Raw genomic sequence first — 17479 nt, forward strand, 5'->3', positions numbered from 1 at the left:
GTGCAAAGCCCGGCGTGGGGCTCGATCTCACGAATGGTGAGATCATGACCTGAGCCAAAGCCGAGAGTCAGACACTCAACTTACTGAGCCACCCAGGCGCCCTGCCTGATCCAGACATCCGTAAATTTTTCAGTAAACATTGCTCAAAGGTAAGGATTCTTTTCTCACATAACCTGATACCGCTATCACACCTTAAAAGTTTTAATAATTTTTCCATAATATCATCAAATAACTATGAAGTTTTTAAGCTCTAATTGCCTCATCAATGTCATTTTAAAAATGCCTCCTTTGCCGGAAACGGGATCCAAATAAACTTGACCTCTCCTGGACGACTTCTCTCGGGCTTTTGTCCCCATCCCTTCTCTCATATTGCCTTCGCTGGGTTTCCCAGCACCTCCCTTTTTGTGGGACTATGACCCTGATGAAGGGATCATTCCCTCCCTTTGGAAACTTTCTTCGCTTGGCTTCTGGAGCGCACACTGTCCAGATTTTCGACCTGCCTCATTGGCTGTACCTTCTCAGTCTAAAGCAGTGCCCCTCAGCCCGGGCTGGGCATTAGAATAACCTGGGGAGCGTTTTAAAAATACTGGTTCCTGGGCTCCACCTCCAGAGTTTCTGCTTTAATTGATCTGGGAAGGCGCCTGGACATTAGGATTCACCTGCCTTCCCCTAGTGGTTTTGTTGTGCAGGTTGGGCGAGAACCCCTGGTCTCCCATTGGAGGGCCCGGGCTCAGTGCTCAGTGCTGGTCCTCCTGCACTCCCAGGGTGACCTCGTCCATCCCACGGCTTGAAATACCACTCCCTGAGCTCCAGACCCATTTATACACCTGTCTCCTTGACATCACCACCTAGATATCTGATAGGTGCTTCGAGCTTACCATGTCCACAGCACTGTTCCACCTGACCTGGAAACGGCGTCGCCATTCAGTTGCTCAGACCAAAACCCTTAGAATCATCCTGGCACCTTCCTTTCTCTCATACCCCGTATCTAATCCATCAGTAAATCCTTGGGGCACCGCCTTCACAATAGATCTCGAACCCGACCCTTTCTCATTTCCACCCGGGGCAACGGTGGCGGGTTAGCCAAATGATACACTTCCTCACTCCTGGGGAGATGCCGGTGTGGGGCAAAACGATGGCGAGAAGAATAGGCAAGCTTTCTTCTTAAACATGCTGCCCTGCCTTTTCTCCGTGGTTCATCTTCCAAGAAGAATTGCTTTTTAGTTCTGTGGCTTTTTAGTTCTGTGGCTTGAAAACGAGAGACCGCGTTTCTCTTTCTTGCATTCTCCTGCAGCATATTAGATCAGAGCATAACATTTTATATACATTATTCATTCAGGGATCTTGAGCCCAGGGTAGATGGAAAGACCTGGATCGAGAGTCTGGCTCTGCCACTGACTAGCTCTGTGACCTACTTTATGGAGCCGCTGTAATGACTAAATTAAATAGTGTTTGTAAAGTATGTCATCGTCACTTTGATAAAGACAGCGTCCATATTATCTAAACCCCTACAGCAACCTATAGGGAGGATCACTAAGTCCATTTCACAGATGAGGACACTGAGTTTTTAATTTGAAAAAAAAAATTTATTTGTTCAATTTACATCCAAATTAGTTCGCATATAGTGCAACAGTGATTTCAGGAGTAGATTCCTTAGTGCCCCTTCCCCATTTAGCCCATCCCTCCTCCCACAAGCCCTCCAGGAACCCTCTGTTTGTTCTCCGTATTTATGAGTCTCTTCTGTTTTGTCCCCCTCCCTGTTTTTGGATTATTTTTGCTTCCCTTATGTTCATCTGCTCTGGAGGACACTGAGTTTTAGAGAGGGGAAGTCACTTGCCCAAGGTCACACAGTGAGTGAGTAGCAGAACCCACATTCCAATCCCAGTTGTCTGCCCCTGGACATCCACCCCCTCCCCTTCCTAGTGCACGTAATAAGCACGCTCAGTAAACGGTGGCTCTGAACAGAGCCGCATCAGTCCCAGCAGCAGGTGTATTGCATGGAACCGAAGAGTAGTTTGGAACACAGTTGGTGACTGTGCTTCCAGGCTGACTTGTGTTCCTTATCCTCATTCCCTAAATTCTGTTGCCCTAGCGCCCTTGTTTGTGTGATGTTTGCTCCCCTCCCACTCCCCAGCTCTTCCAGAGCCTGCTGATGTTACCGGCGTAGTGAGCGGCTACCGGCTGCGACCTCTCCACGGTGAAGGGAGAACACCTCCGCCGTTTACCTTCGCGTCGTGCTTTGCTGACCAACTCCCAAAGCATGAGGTCAAGCTGTGGGCACAGCTCCTAAAGTCCTCCCGTCACTGGTTCATAGACTCTCCCTTTCTTCCTGCTCCTCTCAGGAACCATGCTGGGCTGCAGCGTCGATTCGAGAACACCTTGTCCCCTGAGATCACGGGACATCTTTATTAACCTGCTGCAAAAGATGCTGTGAAAAGAGCGGTTAAGGGACACCTGGGTGGCTCAGTCGGTTGAGTGCCCGACTTCGGCTCAGGTCACGATCTCGCGGTTCGTTGAGTCCGAGCCCCACGTCGGGCTCACGGCTATCAGCGCGGAGCCCTCTTTGGACCCTCCGTCTCCGTCTCTCTCTGCCCCTCCCCACCTTGTGCCCTCTCGCTCAAAAATAAATAAAACGTTAACAAGACAAGAACAAAAAGAGTGGTTAAAGGGTAGGCTTCGGAACCCCCTGCTGGTGAACCAGTGAAGGAAATGGTAGTTCTGGAGCGCAGAGCGCTTCATTGTGTCTCATTTGTACCTGCTGTTAGGTTTAGCTGAGCGGTTTGTTACGGGTTTAAGAATACGGGTTCATTGCTCTTAATAAGAGTGGCTCATGTTTACCGAGCAGTTGCTACTTACCAGGATCTGTGGATGGTAAGCTCTTTGCATGCTTTGTATCATTCAATCCTCCAAACTAGCACCGTCCCCGATGGAACTTTTGCAAGGAGGCAAATGTTCTGTACCTGCACTGTCAGTAACCCCTGACCGCGCGCACGGGCTGTTGAGCGTGTGAAATGTGGCCAGTGTCACTGAAGAACTGAATTGTTACTTGTGTCTAATTTTAACTAATTCAATGTAGTCCCATGGAGCTAGCAGCTGCTATAGGGAACAGCTCAGCTCTCTCCCATTTTACAGATGAGAAAAAGAGAGTTTAAAAAAATTTTTTTTAACGTTTATTTTTGAGAGAGAGAGAGAGAGAGCACGAGCAGGGGAGGAGCAGAGAGAGGGGGAGACCCAGAATCCGAGGGAGGCTCCAGGCTCCGGGCTGTCAGCATAGAGCCTGAGGCGGGGCTCGAACCCACGAGCGGTGAGATCATGACCTGAGCCGAAGTCGGACGCTTAACCCACTGAGCCACCCAGAGGAAAAAAATGAGAGTTTAGACGGTCGAGCAGTTTGCCAAGCAGTTTGCCGCTCCATAGCAGCAGAGCCAAGCTTCGGACCCCTGCTTCCTGCCCAGAGCGCCCACCCTTCAGCGCCGCGTTACGCGCCCTTTCTGTTGTACTTCCTGTAGAAGTTGTTTCCCGGTTGGCAGAATGTTGCCTAACTCATAATATATGTGTGTGTGTGTAACCCACTTGGCAGTAAATGTGCGAGACTCACCTAACCAAAGCTCTGACACTTACCAGAGGGTGTAGGAGGAGACCTGAATGACTGGGGGAAAGTTCCACGGCCCCAGATGGCAAGACTTAGTGTCGCAAAGATACCGTCTCCCCCCCGCCCCCCCCGATAATCCCAAGATTCAGTATAATTCTACTCCAAGCCCCAAAGGTCGTTGAGTTGAAATTTGAATCTAAACGAATGTGCCAGAATAGTCAAAACAGTTTTGGAAAAGAATAGTCAGGGGCTGGGGTGGATTTGTTCTGCCCATATCAAAATGACAAACAAAGTGAAAATAACTAAAAATCAGAGACTGGGGGCGCCTGAGTGGCTGGTTAAGCGTCCGAGTCTGGATTTCGGCTCAGGTCACGATCTCACAGTTTGTGAGTTCAAGCCCCGCTTTGGGCTCTGCACTGACAGTGCAGAGTCCGCTTGGGATTCTCTCTCTCCCTGGCTCTCTGTCCCTCCCTTACTCTCTTTCTCCCTCAAAATAAATAAACTGAAATCGGAGACTGGCCCAGGGGCAGGCAATGGCCCAGTTAAAATAATCTAGAAAGGTGGCATATGAAAGCCCAAATCAGGATGGGACCACTAATAATGTGGAAAATGAGTTTTCCATCCAGAAAGTAATAAGGCTCAGTTCTTACCTCATGCCACGTATAAAGTAAAGGTTTAAACATTAAAAAAATAATAATAAAAAGAAAAGAAAAGAAAGAAGAAGAAGAAACCAAAACTATAAAAGGATAAAAATACTTTTGTAATACTAGACTGGGAAAAACGGGAGACGGTCAAGAAAAAGATTGACCGAGTTGGCTCCGTAAAATATAAAAGTTTCTCAATAGGATAAAAAAACCCACCATAAGCAAAATTTAAAGGTCATTTGACCCTGGGCAAAAATAATAATTCAAAGCAACACACAGGACTAAATCGTTCACCGGCAGAGAACTGCAACAGACCAGCAGGAAAAAGAGAAGCAGACAAGATTGAGCAGCGGTTCAAATAGGTGGCTCAAATAGGAGAAGAAATGCGGATGGGGAACGGCTAATAAGGGTGGTCAGCTGCACTAGTGTGGGAAGAAATCCAATTTAGAGCAAGCCAGGTACCCGGGCGGCTGGCCGGCTCAGTCGGAGGAGTGCACGACTCTTGACCTCGGGCTTGTGAATTCCAGCCCCACGTTGGGCATAGAGATTGCTTAAAAAAAAACTTCAAAAAAAAAAAAAACCCAAAACAACAATTAGGTACTGTCTTTCAGCAGTTGGACTGGCAAGAATTAGACTAATTGTATCCAGGGTTAGCCCGCACGGTGAGAGCACACATCAGTCGAGCGTTTTATTTTTTTTAATTTTTTTTTTTTTAACGTTTATTTTTGAGACAGAGAGAGACAGAGCATGAACGGGGGAGAGAGACATGCACAGAGACAGCACAGAGCCCGACGCGGGGCTCGAACTCACAGACTGTGAGATCATGACCTGAGCTGAAGTCGGCAGCTTAACTGACTGAGCCACCCAGGTGCCCCCAGTCGAGCGTTTTAAAAGGTCTGCAGTTCGGCTGTGAGCACACACCGCACAGAAATAGCCACACAGAGATCCACGGGTGCTCACATGCACGGATCCAGGGATCCACAGATGCACGTCACATGTGGCATCAGAGAACGGGAGACAGCAGCCATTTAGCTAACAGCGTCCTCTTTCAGAATGCAGGGTGGCTCTGGAAAAACGCAGCCGCTCTATATGGAATGATGCGCAGATAGATGCTTCGTACATTGTTGAGAAAAAGCACGTTTCGGAACAATGAGTGTAGCATGACCCTCTTTCGCTCTCTTAATTCTCAAGTCTGTGTATGCAGGCGGCATGCTGGGAGGACACACGCGCAAGCTGTTGACAGTGGGGAACGGGGGCCCAGGTGGTCTTTATACTTCATACACACTCCGTGTTGCTGGGATTTTTATGGTGAGCCAGTGTTGTTTTCGGAATAATTGTTTCAAAAGTCTCTTGACCTGAAAAGGGAGTCTGCGTTCCAGCTCTGGCTCCCTCCCTTAGCTAAAAATCACAGTGAGGGTCTTAACCTCCGCTGGTTTCAACCACCTTCTCTGTTTAAAAATAAACAAAACAGGGACGCCTGGGTGGCTCAGTCGGTTAAGCATCCGACTTCGGCCCAGGTCATGATCTCACGGTTGGTGAGTTCGAGCCCCTCGTCAGGCTCTGTGCTGACATCTCGGAGCCTGGAGCCTGCTTCGGATTCTGTGTCTCCCTCTCTCTCTGCCCCAACCCCTCTCACGCTCTGTCTGTCTCTCTCAAAAATAAATAAAACATTAAAAATAAATAAAGAGATAAAAATAAACAAAAAATGTTAAAGCTTTTCCACGTCTCTTGAGTGTTATGGTAGGTGTGGCTACTTTTCTTTTTTTAGTTTTTTTTTTTTTTTTTAATGTTTATTTAGTTTTGAGACGGAGGAGACAGCACAAGGAAGGGAGGAGCAGAGAGAGAGGGAGACAGAATCTGAAGCAAGCTCTGGGATCTGAGCTGTCAGCACAGAGCCTGACGCCGGGCTCGACCTTACGAACCATAAGATCATGACCTGAGCCGAAGTCGGATGCTCAACCCACTAAGCCACCCAGGCGCCCCAGTGTGGCTACTCTTATAATCAAGAAAATGAATAAACGTTCATTTTGCGTCCTCGGTAAGGGAGTTCACTAGATCTCGAAAGATCCTGCCAGCTCTAACATCTGTCAAAGACTCTCTGATCTCAGATTTGCTCGGGTGTTGAAAAAAAGAAAGAAAAAGGAAAGTCTGGAGTCCGGTACGGTTCCCTGTCCTGAAGTGAGCAAGGCAAGCCCCAGCCGTTGCTGGGAGGGAACTGGGCAGCTTGCACAAGCTCACCGCCCTTTTCCGTTCAGTTCTGGAAACCTTCCTCCCGGGACTGTGGTGCCTGTCTCTCAGGAGAGAGGGTGGCCCCACAGGACTGGGGTCTATCCCGGGCCAGCAGGGCCGCTGGACTCACGCTGGGCCACAGGAAAGAGAGGCTATTTTTGTTGTGGGTGCTGAATGGTTGGCTTCTCGCCAAGAGCGCGTGCTCCTTGGTGTGGTTGATGTCTCTTGCTGCTGCTGCTGCTGTCTCTACCACTGCGTCCAGAAAACACTTGAGAACACGTTTGTCCAGTGCCAAGGGCCCAAACCTGAGATGAGTGTTCTTTTTGTGTGTCTGCACCCCCACCCCCCGCCCCCCTGTCTGGCCATCAGAAGGGCAACAGCAGACCAGAGTATGTTCTATGGCTAGAACAAAGTTGGTGGAAAGCCCTGTCTCCTAGGGCTTTCCTTGCCTCCTCACGGTGGTTTCAGAGGATCCAGTTCAAGGATCGGGGCTTTCTTGGCCGAGAGAGCCTCCCTCCCCTTCGTTGGCCTTTGGTTACTGCTGTGGTTCGTCTCCCCGCCTGCCCCCACCCGCCAGCCCGGAAACAGGTGTCCTTCTTGGAGCAGGGCTTGACATGATACCCCGACCCGTATCCAACCTAGTCTGTCTCCTCGGGCAAATCTGTGTCCCAGGTCAGCCTCCAGCAAGGAGGCCACCAGAGAAGGGCCACCGTGTCACACAACTCCGGGAGTGGGTGGCGTTTATATAGATAAGGCTGCACATAGGGCCCCTGGAGTGGTGTGGCGCTGTGGCCCTGACTCGAAGCCTGGTACCACGTGAGACCTACACCCAGGCTGTGGACCCCTCCCAGCATCCAGCTGGCATTGTGCAAAGCACTAGCTGAGGACCTCTTGGGACTGGGCCCCGAGGATTACAGCCTTTGCCCTCTGGATGCCGGGTAAGCAGCCGGTGCAGGCGGTTCGAGGTAGACTTGTCTCTTGGTCACCACGGATACATCACTGGACTTGTTTTTTTCTTTTGTTATTTTTTAAAAATATTTATCTTGCGAGAGAGAGAGTGAGCGTGAGTCGGGGAGGGGCACAGAGAGACAGAATCAGCACAGAGCCCACTCAGGGCTCGAGCTCACAAACCCTGAGATCAGGACCTGAGCCGAAATCAAGAGTCGGACGCTCCACCGACTGAGCCACCCAGGCGCCCCTCTTTTAAGATTTTAGTTTTAAGTGGTCTGCAAACCCAACGTGGGGCTCGAACCCACAACGCCGAGATCACGCATCGCTCGCTCTACCCACCGAGCCAGCCAGGTGCCCTGGGACTGGTTCCCTTTGCCCTCTGCTGCAGCCCCCTCTTTATCTGTTTCTCACTCCGGGCCGCTCTGTTCACCTGTCAGTTGCAGAGCTACTTTGCCGCCTGCGAGGACGAGACGCCTGCCATCCGGAACCACGACAAGGTCCTGCAGCGCCTGTGCGAGCACTTGGACCACGCCCTGCTGTATGGGTGAGCTGGGGGTCCTTTCCGGAGGAGACGGACCGCAGGGCACCCGGGAGCCTCCAGAGAGAAGTCCTTCCCCTCCTCTGCCCTGTATTTCTTCCCTCTCTTGGCAGAAAGAGATTTGCCTCGGGCCGCAGGCTGTCTGTAATTGCCCCCGTAAATCACCTCCTTGCGGGCGTGAATGGTTGTGGAAAGAATTAGCAGCAAATGAGACCCTGCGTGAAGGCGTGGTGGTTGCCCTGGGCCCCCGCTGGGAGCTGGGAGCCGGGAGCCGGGACCCTGTTGCTTTCGGCCCCCAGCTCATTCGGGTCATGGCAGCTCCTGTCCTGTTTTCTCAGACTGCAAGACCTCTCATCTGGCTACTGGGTGCTCGTGGTGCATTTCACCCGGAGAGAGGCCATCAAACAGATCGAGGTGCTGCAGCACGTGGCCACCAACCTGGGGCGCAGTGAGTAGGCCCAGGGGGATGCTGGGAAGGGCCCACCGCCCGTCCTCCCCGTGGTGGGTGGCCCGGGGCGAAGGTGTGGCCTCAGGGTCAGCCCCGGGAGGCTGATTCCCCCGTGGCGCCCAGGGGCAGAGGGGCGTTCCGCTGCTGGCGCCCTGCGTGCGACAGTTAGTTGGGGGCGTCACGGACTGGGGGGAAGGACAGTGAGGTGCTGAGGACAACCGGACTCCTCTGGAGCCCCAGCCCGGAACGGGGAGCCTCGCTTCTCTCCCTGAGCTGGCGTTAGCCGCCAGGGCTGGTGCACAGTGCTGATACTTCTCAACCCGTCTGGACCGTGTGACCTGCGCTCTTTCTCAGGTCTCCCTGCCCCGCCGCCAGCTAGGGTCTGACCAGGAGCCGGCCCGTGTCAGGGGTCACGGCCCTGCAGCAAGACAGGAGGCTCTCTGAGTGCTGGGTGCCCTCAGCTACTCTTCCTTTCCTTCCCTCCCGCCCTGGGCCAGAAGAGCCAGCACCCTGACAGACCTTCCTTCTGGTTACTCCTGCCGTGTGTTTGCAGGCAGGGCCTGGCTGTACCTGGCGCTCAACGAGAACTCTCTGGAGAGCTACCTGCGGCTGTTCCAGGAGAACCTGGGTCTGCTGCACAAATACTACGTCAAGTGAGTGTCCGGAACAGTCTGTCTCCCGTGGCCCCGGAGCTCCCCTTGAACCTTGTCCCAAAGACTCGTGTCACACGCAGACACCATGGCGTGCCACGTCAGAGGCCTAGCCTGGCATTGCGTGCTGGGGCCACGTCAACGGTGGCCGAAGAGGCCTCAGCGCCTTGCCTGTGATGCCTTTGCCGGGAGTCTGGGCGGGCGTCCCCCCCGGGCTCCTGTGTAGCAATGTGGTGCTCTGCCTCTGCCCGATCCTCCACCCCGGCCTCAGACCTTACTAGAATGCTTAACCACATAGAGCAGCTGCAGAGAGCTAGAGGAGCCGTGTGCCGCAGGCCCCATAGCTGAAGACACTGGCAGGAAAGTGCTGTGTGGCTCTAAACCCAGTAGGAGAATATGCTGGAAAGGGGCGGGTGAAGGCTGCCCCAAGCTGGGTGCCCTCCAGGGATTGGGGATGTCACATGTCAAATTTCAACACAGCCGGCTTGCCGGGGAGATACGGCCAAGCTGGTAACCATCGTCCCTCCTCGTGTCTCACAGGAATGCCCTGGTCTGCAGCCACGATCACCTGACTCTCTTCCTGACCTTGGTGTCTGGGCTGGAGTTCATTCGATTCGACTTGGATCTGGTGAGACCCCTTGGCTCTTGCTGCCTGTGGGGGCAGCGGGGTGGGCAGGGTGGGCATACCGTTTTGCTTTTCTGGTTTCCTCTCAGGGGACCTGTGGGGTGTGACTGAGCCTGAGCCACATGTTTGGTGTTCAGGGACGGGAGGGTTCAGGGTCAGAACAGTGGAACCGAGTAGGTGATTCTATCTTGGCCTATCTAAGCCAGAACTCCTCGTTCAGGTGACCCCTTCCTGCCTGTCTGTCCCCACATCGCCTGGAGTATTTAGTGCTAAAATACCCTCTGTCATGTTTACAGCGTGTTTGAGAAAGACCAGGCACGTTCACCCCTGTGCCTCTTGGGATCCTAGAAGGGTCCTCGGCTCCTTGCTTCCCAGCCTCCCTCACGGTCACCCACTGGAGAAACAGGACGCTGGCCCAGGAGGGGCTGAGGAGGGCCCAAAGCGGCTCTGGACTTGGCTCATCAGCGGGCAGCTGCCCTGTCCCAGTCCAGTCACCCCGCCAGGCCCCCGCACCAGCAGCACAGGCTGCCTACTGAAAAGTAGGCGAAACTGGAGGAAACGGGAGCGACTCTCATGGTCGCAGAGGTCAAGGAGGGGTCGACAGGCAGAGTAGGGTTCTGTCATCTCCGTTGGCCTCGAGTCCATCGCTGTATGAGCCACAGCCATTCACATCGCTCCTTTTAGCGGCTAATTTCTGAATTTAGAGCCTTAGGCCCACTGCTCTCCCAAAGGGAAACCAGCAGCGGAGGCCTGGCGGGGGCAGGTCTGCGCACGGCCGCCCAAGGCCTCCCGCAGCCGAGCCTGCCCTCTGCACTCTCGTCTCAGGACGCCCCTTACTTGGACTTGGCCCCCTACATGCCTGACTACTACAAACCTCAGTACCTGCTGGACTTCGAAGACCGCCTCCCCAGCTCCGTGCAAGGTTCGGACAGCCTGTCCCTCAACTCCTTCAACTCCGTCACCTCCACCAACCTGGAGTGGGATGACAGCGCCATTGCCCCATCCAGCGAGGGTAAGCGCCCCGGGCGGCCGGGAGCCAGGCCTCTGCGCTGACACTGCTGGTGCCTGGCTGGCTGGCGTCTTTCCGGGCTCCTCGCGGTCCGATGGGGGAGATTTGAAGTTCGACAGGGCCCACCATTTCCCAGATCTTCGTTTTCTCAGTGTCTCCGCGGCGGCTGAAACACTGATTGTGGGCACAAAAAGCCAGCGTGAGATCATGGGAATGTCAGACTCTTTTCCAGAAGGCCAGTGCCACACGCCTGGGGCGGTTTTCTACGTGAGGAGGGATTAGCTGCGTGACCCGGAAACTCTCCCTGCCATTGCAGGGGCGAGGGCCGCCTGCCTGGGGAGGTCGCGCTGCCCTGGTTCTAGGCAGACAGAGGCGGAGCAACCCCTGGATGGAGACGAGAGAGCCAGACGGGTCCGAAGTTCAGGGAAACTTGACCCCCGTTTCTCAGGAGCCCCTCCCGCACTTGCTAGCATGTTAGGGCTGATGGCCCCCACTGCACCCGAGACTGGAAAAGACTGTCGTCACGTCTGTAGGTTGCTTTGTTTTCTTGATCCAACAACTTACTGGAACAGCCCACTTTCTTTCAAACCTCAGACCCCCTGTGTTCGTTTGTAAAACTGGCCGTTCCTCCCACCTTCGTCCTGTGTGGGAAACCAGAGCTCTTCCTTGGCTGCACCTGCCTCAGCTCCAGGGAAGGGGACCCCGAGCACAAGTTCAGCCCCTAGAACTGCATTAGCATTGAGGTCCTGGCCCTCTTCCTCCGTGTCTGCTTGTGCAATGAGCCGAGGGCCCATGAGGGCAATACTTTCAGACTTGTCGTCAGCACGACTCCTTGTACAAGCGGAAGGCCGCAGCGCAGTGTCCTTGGGTTGCGCTCACGGGCTGTCTCGGAGAAGCCAGGGGCCAGGCCCCGAGGGAGCAGCTGGGCCGTCCACGGCGGACGCGTCCCCTCGAGCCCACCTGCCACCCGCTGCTCGGTTCAGAGGGAAGAAAGGCAGGGGATAGAAAAGAAGGTTAGGTACGGGGGAGCCCACGTCCCAGAACCAGGTGCTGGGGTTGGAAAGGATTGTCCCCAGAGGTCTTTCTAGCTGCTCAGAGCTTCTGGGCCAGTGTCCGAGCTGAGAAGCATATAAGAGTTCCCCAAAGCTGTTCGATGAAAGGTAGAAAGTGTAGCTTTTTCCTCTCTCGTTTTCTCCCCGTGTCGCCCGCCCCGTTGCCCCTGCCCTCCCTGTCCTGCCACTGCCCGTTTCTAATCTTCGGTTTTGTCCCTCGTTTTTATAGATTATGATTTTGGAGATGTGTTTCCAGCAGTGCCGTCTGTACCCAGCACAGACTGGGAAGGTGGGACAGAGTCCGCTGTCACCCTCTTTTCCCGTTTCGCTACGTTTCCATGCCAAGCTTGCTGCATGATTCGAAATCAGCTCATTATTTGTAATAATGTCAGTGATCATAATAAAGCCAAGTTTGGTCTTCTGATAGATGGAATTCTGCAGGAGGAGAACTTGACCTAGGCAAATCCCATCTCCCAGCGCAGGACTCCCGCCTTCACGCGGTGGCCGCGTGGGGTCGCCAAGCGATCTCCCGTCCCGATTCCCTTGCCGGTCGAAGCGCCGGACGTGCGCAGGGGACTGCCACCTCGCGGGGGTGCCAGTGGCCCGACCCAGCGCGCGGGGACTTGTTCTGGAAAGCGTGGGTTGAACCTGTGGACCGTAAGCTCCTTCAGGTCAGATGTGCTCCTGGGTCAGAAGCATCGAGCAGGAAAGGCAGAGGACTCGGTTCCTCCAGTCCGTTCTTGACGGCCTCCTCTCTGGCACGGTGGAAAGAGACTGAGGACCGAATGAGCGAAATTGCCCAGGCACTGCCGAAACTTCCCACAGGGAGATTCTCTCTGAAGTTTTAAGGCAGGTTAAGAGAGAATGTGCCCGCCCTCCCACCTGTCCACTAAGCGGCAACGACACTTGGGCATTCTCCTGCCCGTGACTCGGAAGCTTTCTGGGCTTCCGAAAGTCCATAGAGCTCCACCCCACGTTCTCACGATTACTCAAGGCACGTTTCTGAGAGGGTTAATGCTTCCTCTAGATCTGAGGCCATAGCTACCCCCGCTCCCTCCTTGTTAAAGAACCACTCACCCTGTGGGCCCCTTCCGCCAGGGGCTGGCCCAGGCGGGGGTGTTGACTGCTCATCCTGGGCAGGAGGCAGAGATGTGCGTCTCTCTCCGCTGCTCCAGAGCCGGCCCCTTTGCTATTAGTGCCGTGATCTCTGAGTAACCCATGACGGATGATCTTTTCCCAAGTAACGTGAGCATGAAATAGCTTAGTTTGAGGGAAATAAGACACGGCATGAGGGAAAATTAATTAGGTCATCTGGCTGTGAGTGTAGCACTGAAGAGTGCCACGGGGTAGTTAGTTAAGATCAGCCCGAAATCCAGAATTCCATCGTAACATCATTTACCCTCTCAACCTCTCTTCTTGCAGTGCACATGCTGGGCATTGGTTTTTTTTTTTTTTTTTTTCTCTCTCCCTCTGATTCTAACCACTAACCCCCTCCCGACCCAGCTCCTTGCTGCCTGTTGCAGTCACTTGACAAGCAGGGCCTGACCTTCCTCCGCAGCCCTGGAGAGCTCCCTGTGGCCTGAGAGCTAACAGCCCCGGTGGCACTGCTTGCTCGGGCGGGGCCGGGCTGGGCTCGGGGGGCCGGGTGACCTTAATCCACCCCCCACCCCACCCCGTGACCTCCTGAGTTCCTGAGGCTCCTCTGGTAGCTCACCTGGGAAGCTTTGCCTCCTTCCACGTGGAGGGGAGCAGGATTCGGGGGCGGCTCCAAACTCTGGGCCCTGGAGTGGGGGTTGGGGCGGCCTTCCATGGTCCTCAGCTCACTTCCAGAACTGGTGGGCCCCCCCAGCGTCCAGCCTTGACACCCAGCACGTCCCGTGGCCTGCTCACTCGCCCCTCAGCTGCTCCCACAGACAGCCGCAGGTCTCTGGGGGCTGGAGCAAGAATGTCTGGCCTTGCGGGATCCTTCTTTGAGACCAAAGGGCGAGGTTTGCTGCACCTGAGAACGAAGGCTCTGGGGTCCCGGGACGTGAGCAGCAAATCTCGTGTGTTGCTAGTGTTTTTCTGGCAGGGCTGGCGATTGCTTTCGGCCCCGCTTTTGTCCTCCCATGAAGAGACGCTGTACTTTTTAAAAAACTGGCTGATGTACTACATCAGCAGACAGCTGCCCAGCAGTTTCCAAGACCCACTAGGCAGCCGACAGCAGGTCGGGCCCTTCCAGATGAGGCTGAGGACGGGAAGCGTGTTTACTGTGTCTCTTCTGGACAGATAATGGCCAACGAGACGTGTGTAAGCTGGCAAATGGGGCGTGAACGTCCCCTGTCCCGTGCCATTAGCTGTCACCCAGGCTCTTCCGCCAGTAGGGCCTCAGTCCTCTGCTGGGGCAGCTCCCATCTCACACCAGATAAGTGCCCCGTGTGCTTTAGGCACGCCCGTTCCAGTACCTGGGGTGGATGGTTGGGGGCAGGGGGAGCCGTTAAACCAGCCCCTCTCTGGAGAGTCAGCCTCCCTCCCCTCCCCGCCTTCTCCCCAGGGTGGAGCCAAGGGTCAGGGTGACCCACCCAGAAAGGACCAGTAGGCAAGCTGAGTGAAACTGAGTTCCCAGCTCTCACCTTCAAGGGGCGCCTGGTCCTGCCCCCCCTTCCCCTCACCCCCCGCTCCAGGAGTGAGCAGATAGGATGCCAGGGAGAGAAGCGGCCACCGAAGAGCCCATGAGGCAGCTCTTGGGGGGCAGCCACTCGGCACACCTTTCTTCTCCCCTTGGCATCTTCTCGTCGCCCTGATCTGGTCTCTCGTCCTGCCTCCTGTGCTCTGGGTCCGTCTTCTGCCCTTCCCCCACGCTCCTCACTCTCTGGGCTCCCTGTCCTGCCCTCAGCCCCTGCCCCCACTCTGCACCCCTCATTTTCTCTGATTCCCAGTCTCTCCCTCTATTCTCTCTGCCATTGTTGCGTTTTATCTGCCTCCGGGGTGGGCACCCTTCAGAGGACTTTGGGTATCTCAGCCCTGCCGGTGGCGTTTGGTGCTGAAGGGGCTCCCCAGTGCCCCTCTGGCACTCTCCGTCGGAAGGCTCTGAGGTTAACCTGAGAGGTCTGTGGCTCATTTCCTCTTGAGGCATCGAGGTCACTGTCCTAAGGGGCTTCAGCCTGGAGGCTGTTTAACCTCGGGGCTCTTAACTCGCACTCGGCCAGATTGCTACGAGCTCTTGAGGGTTCCCAGTGCAGGTGGTGGTGGTGTCCCTCCAAGTCGCTCTTCAAGCCCAGATCCCTGGTCCTGTTGCTCTGGGGCTTCAAATCTTAAAGCAGGGCCACCCCGGTCAGATTTCCCTGGGAGGAACTCACCCACCTCCCTCATGGGATAAGGCATGCCTTGGGGGCCCGGGGGCCCCAGATGCTGTCTGACGGGCTGTCTCCTGTTCCCCGTTCTCCCAGATGGAGACCTCACAGACACTGTCAGCGGGCCCCGCTCTACCGCTTCAGACCCGACCAGCAGCAAGGCCTCCGCCAAGAGTCCCACCCAGCGCCACAACCCTTTCAGTGAGGACCAGGCAGAGACCGTGTCCTCCTCCGACACCACCCCCGTGCACACCACGTCCCAGGAGAAGGGGGAGCCCCGCACTCTTGACCTGCCAGACGCCTGCACGGAGCTGGAGGTCATCAGGTCGGTGGGGAGGGGCCCCGAGAGCAGTTGGATGATCCTGACGTCCATCCTCCTAGACTGGACCACGCTCGCCCCCTGGGGGGGCACATGGGCATCTGCCTGGAGACTGAGCGGTTCTCCCGCAGTTCTGTGAGCAAGAAGAAACAGAGGGCCCGAGCCCGGAAGACAGTGTGGCACAGGCCATGACCGTGGCTGGCACCTGGGGCCACGCCTGGCTGGGGGGCATTTGTCAGGTTCATCCAGGGCCACAAAGTCCCTTCAGACTGGAATTCTTCCCCAGGGGGTCCTTGGGTGTCGCTGTACAGTTTCTGAGGTCTGTACCGATTGTAGTTCAGCATGGCTCCTTGAAAGAAAAGGGTCTCCATCCATCGCCAGGGGCCTACCTAGAAGGGAGGAAGTGCTGACGGATTGGGCTCCCGACTGCCCCTGGCTCCCGCCCTGAGGCTCTCAGCCCTGGGTGAGAAGATGTGCGTGTCCTACCCCCGGGGCTTGCCGGCCTTGCTCCCCAGTGACTGGAGTCAGGGGTCCCCCTCTGCAGGGTGGTTCGAGTCCTGACTGGCTTCATGGGTTCAGACCTGGGGTCGCCTTGCCACGCCCGTCCCAGCCAATTTGCAACCAAGGGGTTTGAGCCCAAAAGACTTTAAGTCCACTTTTGGTTGAATTATCCACAGTGACACCTAATGGGAAGTGAGGTCCGTCCAGGGTCCACCGGCCACATCCTAAGGGGAGGGCTGAAGGGAGGCGCCATCGCTCTGACCGACCGTGGCCTGTTTTGTCCCCCCAGAACACAGCTAGCTCATTTGTGTCATCGGCTAGAATTCGTGGGACCTGCCCAGGGGTTCCTCTGGTCCCTGTCTCTGCCAACAGCAGGGCGTCCCTCAGGGCCTGAGCTGCTCTGTGCCCCTGGCCTAGGGCCTCCCAGCCAGCACTGCCCAGGACCATGGAAGCTTGGCGGTGCCCTCAGAGGTCACACGCCCAGAATCACCTCTTTTGACCCAGCCCACCTAATTCCCCAGCTCAGTGGCACCCAGATGGTAAATCTCTCCCCATCGCTACCGTCCCAGGGTCACCAAGAAGAAGAAAACCGGCAAGAAGAAGAAGACCAGATCGGATGAGGAAGCTAGTCCGCTTCACCCCTCCTCCAGCCAGGACAGCTGTGCCAGGCGGGGCGATGGTGACAGCCTCGTCAGCAGCCCAGGCCTTGGGCGGGCCTCACCGGACGCTACCTTCACTTCCCCCCAGGGGGAGGGAGAGGGGCCCAGCGGCACAGCCGAGAGCAGCGAGCTCCCGGAGCCGGGCCAGATGGGTCTGCTCATCCCCGAAATGAAGGACACCTCCATGGAGCGCTTGGGGCAGCCCCTGAGTAAGGTCATTGACCAGCTCAACGGGCAGCTGGACCCCAGCGCCTGGCGCTCCCACGTCCGGTCCCCAGACCAGTCCTTTCGGACCGGCTCTCCCGGGGATGCCCCGGAGAAGCCGCCATTTTGCGACTTTAGTGAGGGGCTTCCAGCCCCAATGGACTTCTACCGCTTTACCGTCGAGAGTCCAAGCGCTCTTACATCAAGTGGCAGCAACCATGACCCTGCAGGGCCTGGCCAACCGCTGCATGTTCCTGGTGGCCCTGCGGCTGCTGGCCAAGAAGAGGGAGGAGGAAGAAGAGAGGGACAGGCACCTGGGCCCCTAGAGGACACCCCGGGGGAGGCCCGGGAGCCAGAGACCCGGGGACTGGAGACGCAGTTGCCCCCTGCGGGTGACGGACCTGTGCCCGAAGCAGAGCCCGGGACCCACGAGGCTCTCTGCCAGCTCAAGCGAGACCAGCCCAGCCCGTGTCTGAGCAGCGCTGAGGACTCGGGGGTGGATGAGGGGCAGGGGAGCCCTTCTGAGATGACCCACTCGGCAGAGTTCAGGTGAGCAAGGCTCTCGGCGCGGCTGCCGTGAGACGCCCCCGGCCTGCAAAGCAGGGGACAGTGGGCGTCGTCCTCCCAATGAACCAAGCAGAACCCCCGGAGGAACTAGCCTGGGCTGGGGGCTGGGACGGGGCGCACGTCTCCCCTCCCTCGCTCTGGCTCTTGGTCAGGAGCAGA

At 56.0% G+C, this 17479-nt stretch overlaps 1 protein-coding gene across 2 annotated transcripts in view; it reads left to right on the forward strand.

The window, feature by feature from the left end:
- PLEKHM2 (pleckstrin homology and RUN domain containing M2) overlaps window positions 1–17479 on the forward strand; it is a 35904-nt gene that overhangs the window by 12586 nt on the left and 5839 nt on the right. The window contains exons 2-9 of one of the 2 annotated variants that reach the window (XM_043573835.1): window positions 7854–7960; window positions 8293–8402; window positions 8956–9055; window positions 9593–9680; window positions 10503–10689; window positions 11968–12027; window positions 15167–15395; window positions 16460–17302. In XM_043573835.1, the coding sequence (XP_043429770.1) occupies window positions 7854–7960; window positions 8293–8402; window positions 8956–9055; window positions 9593–9680; window positions 10503–10689; window positions 11968–12027; window positions 15167–15395; window positions 16460–17302 (1724 nt within the window). The remainder of the gene's footprint in view (window positions 1–7853; window positions 7961–8292; window positions 8403–8955; window positions 9056–9592; window positions 9681–10502; window positions 10690–11967; window positions 12028–15166; window positions 15396–16459; window positions 17303–17479) is intronic. The other variant, XM_043573836.1, reaches the window with a different exon arrangement.

Source organism: Prionailurus bengalensis, chromosome C1 (genome assembly GCF_016509475.1).
Source record: "Prionailurus bengalensis isolate Pbe53 chromosome C1, Fcat_Pben_1.1_paternal_pri, whole genome shotgun sequence".
In the NCBI taxonomy this organism is placed as follows: domain Eukaryota; kingdom Metazoa; phylum Chordata; class Mammalia; order Carnivora; family Felidae; genus Prionailurus; species Prionailurus bengalensis.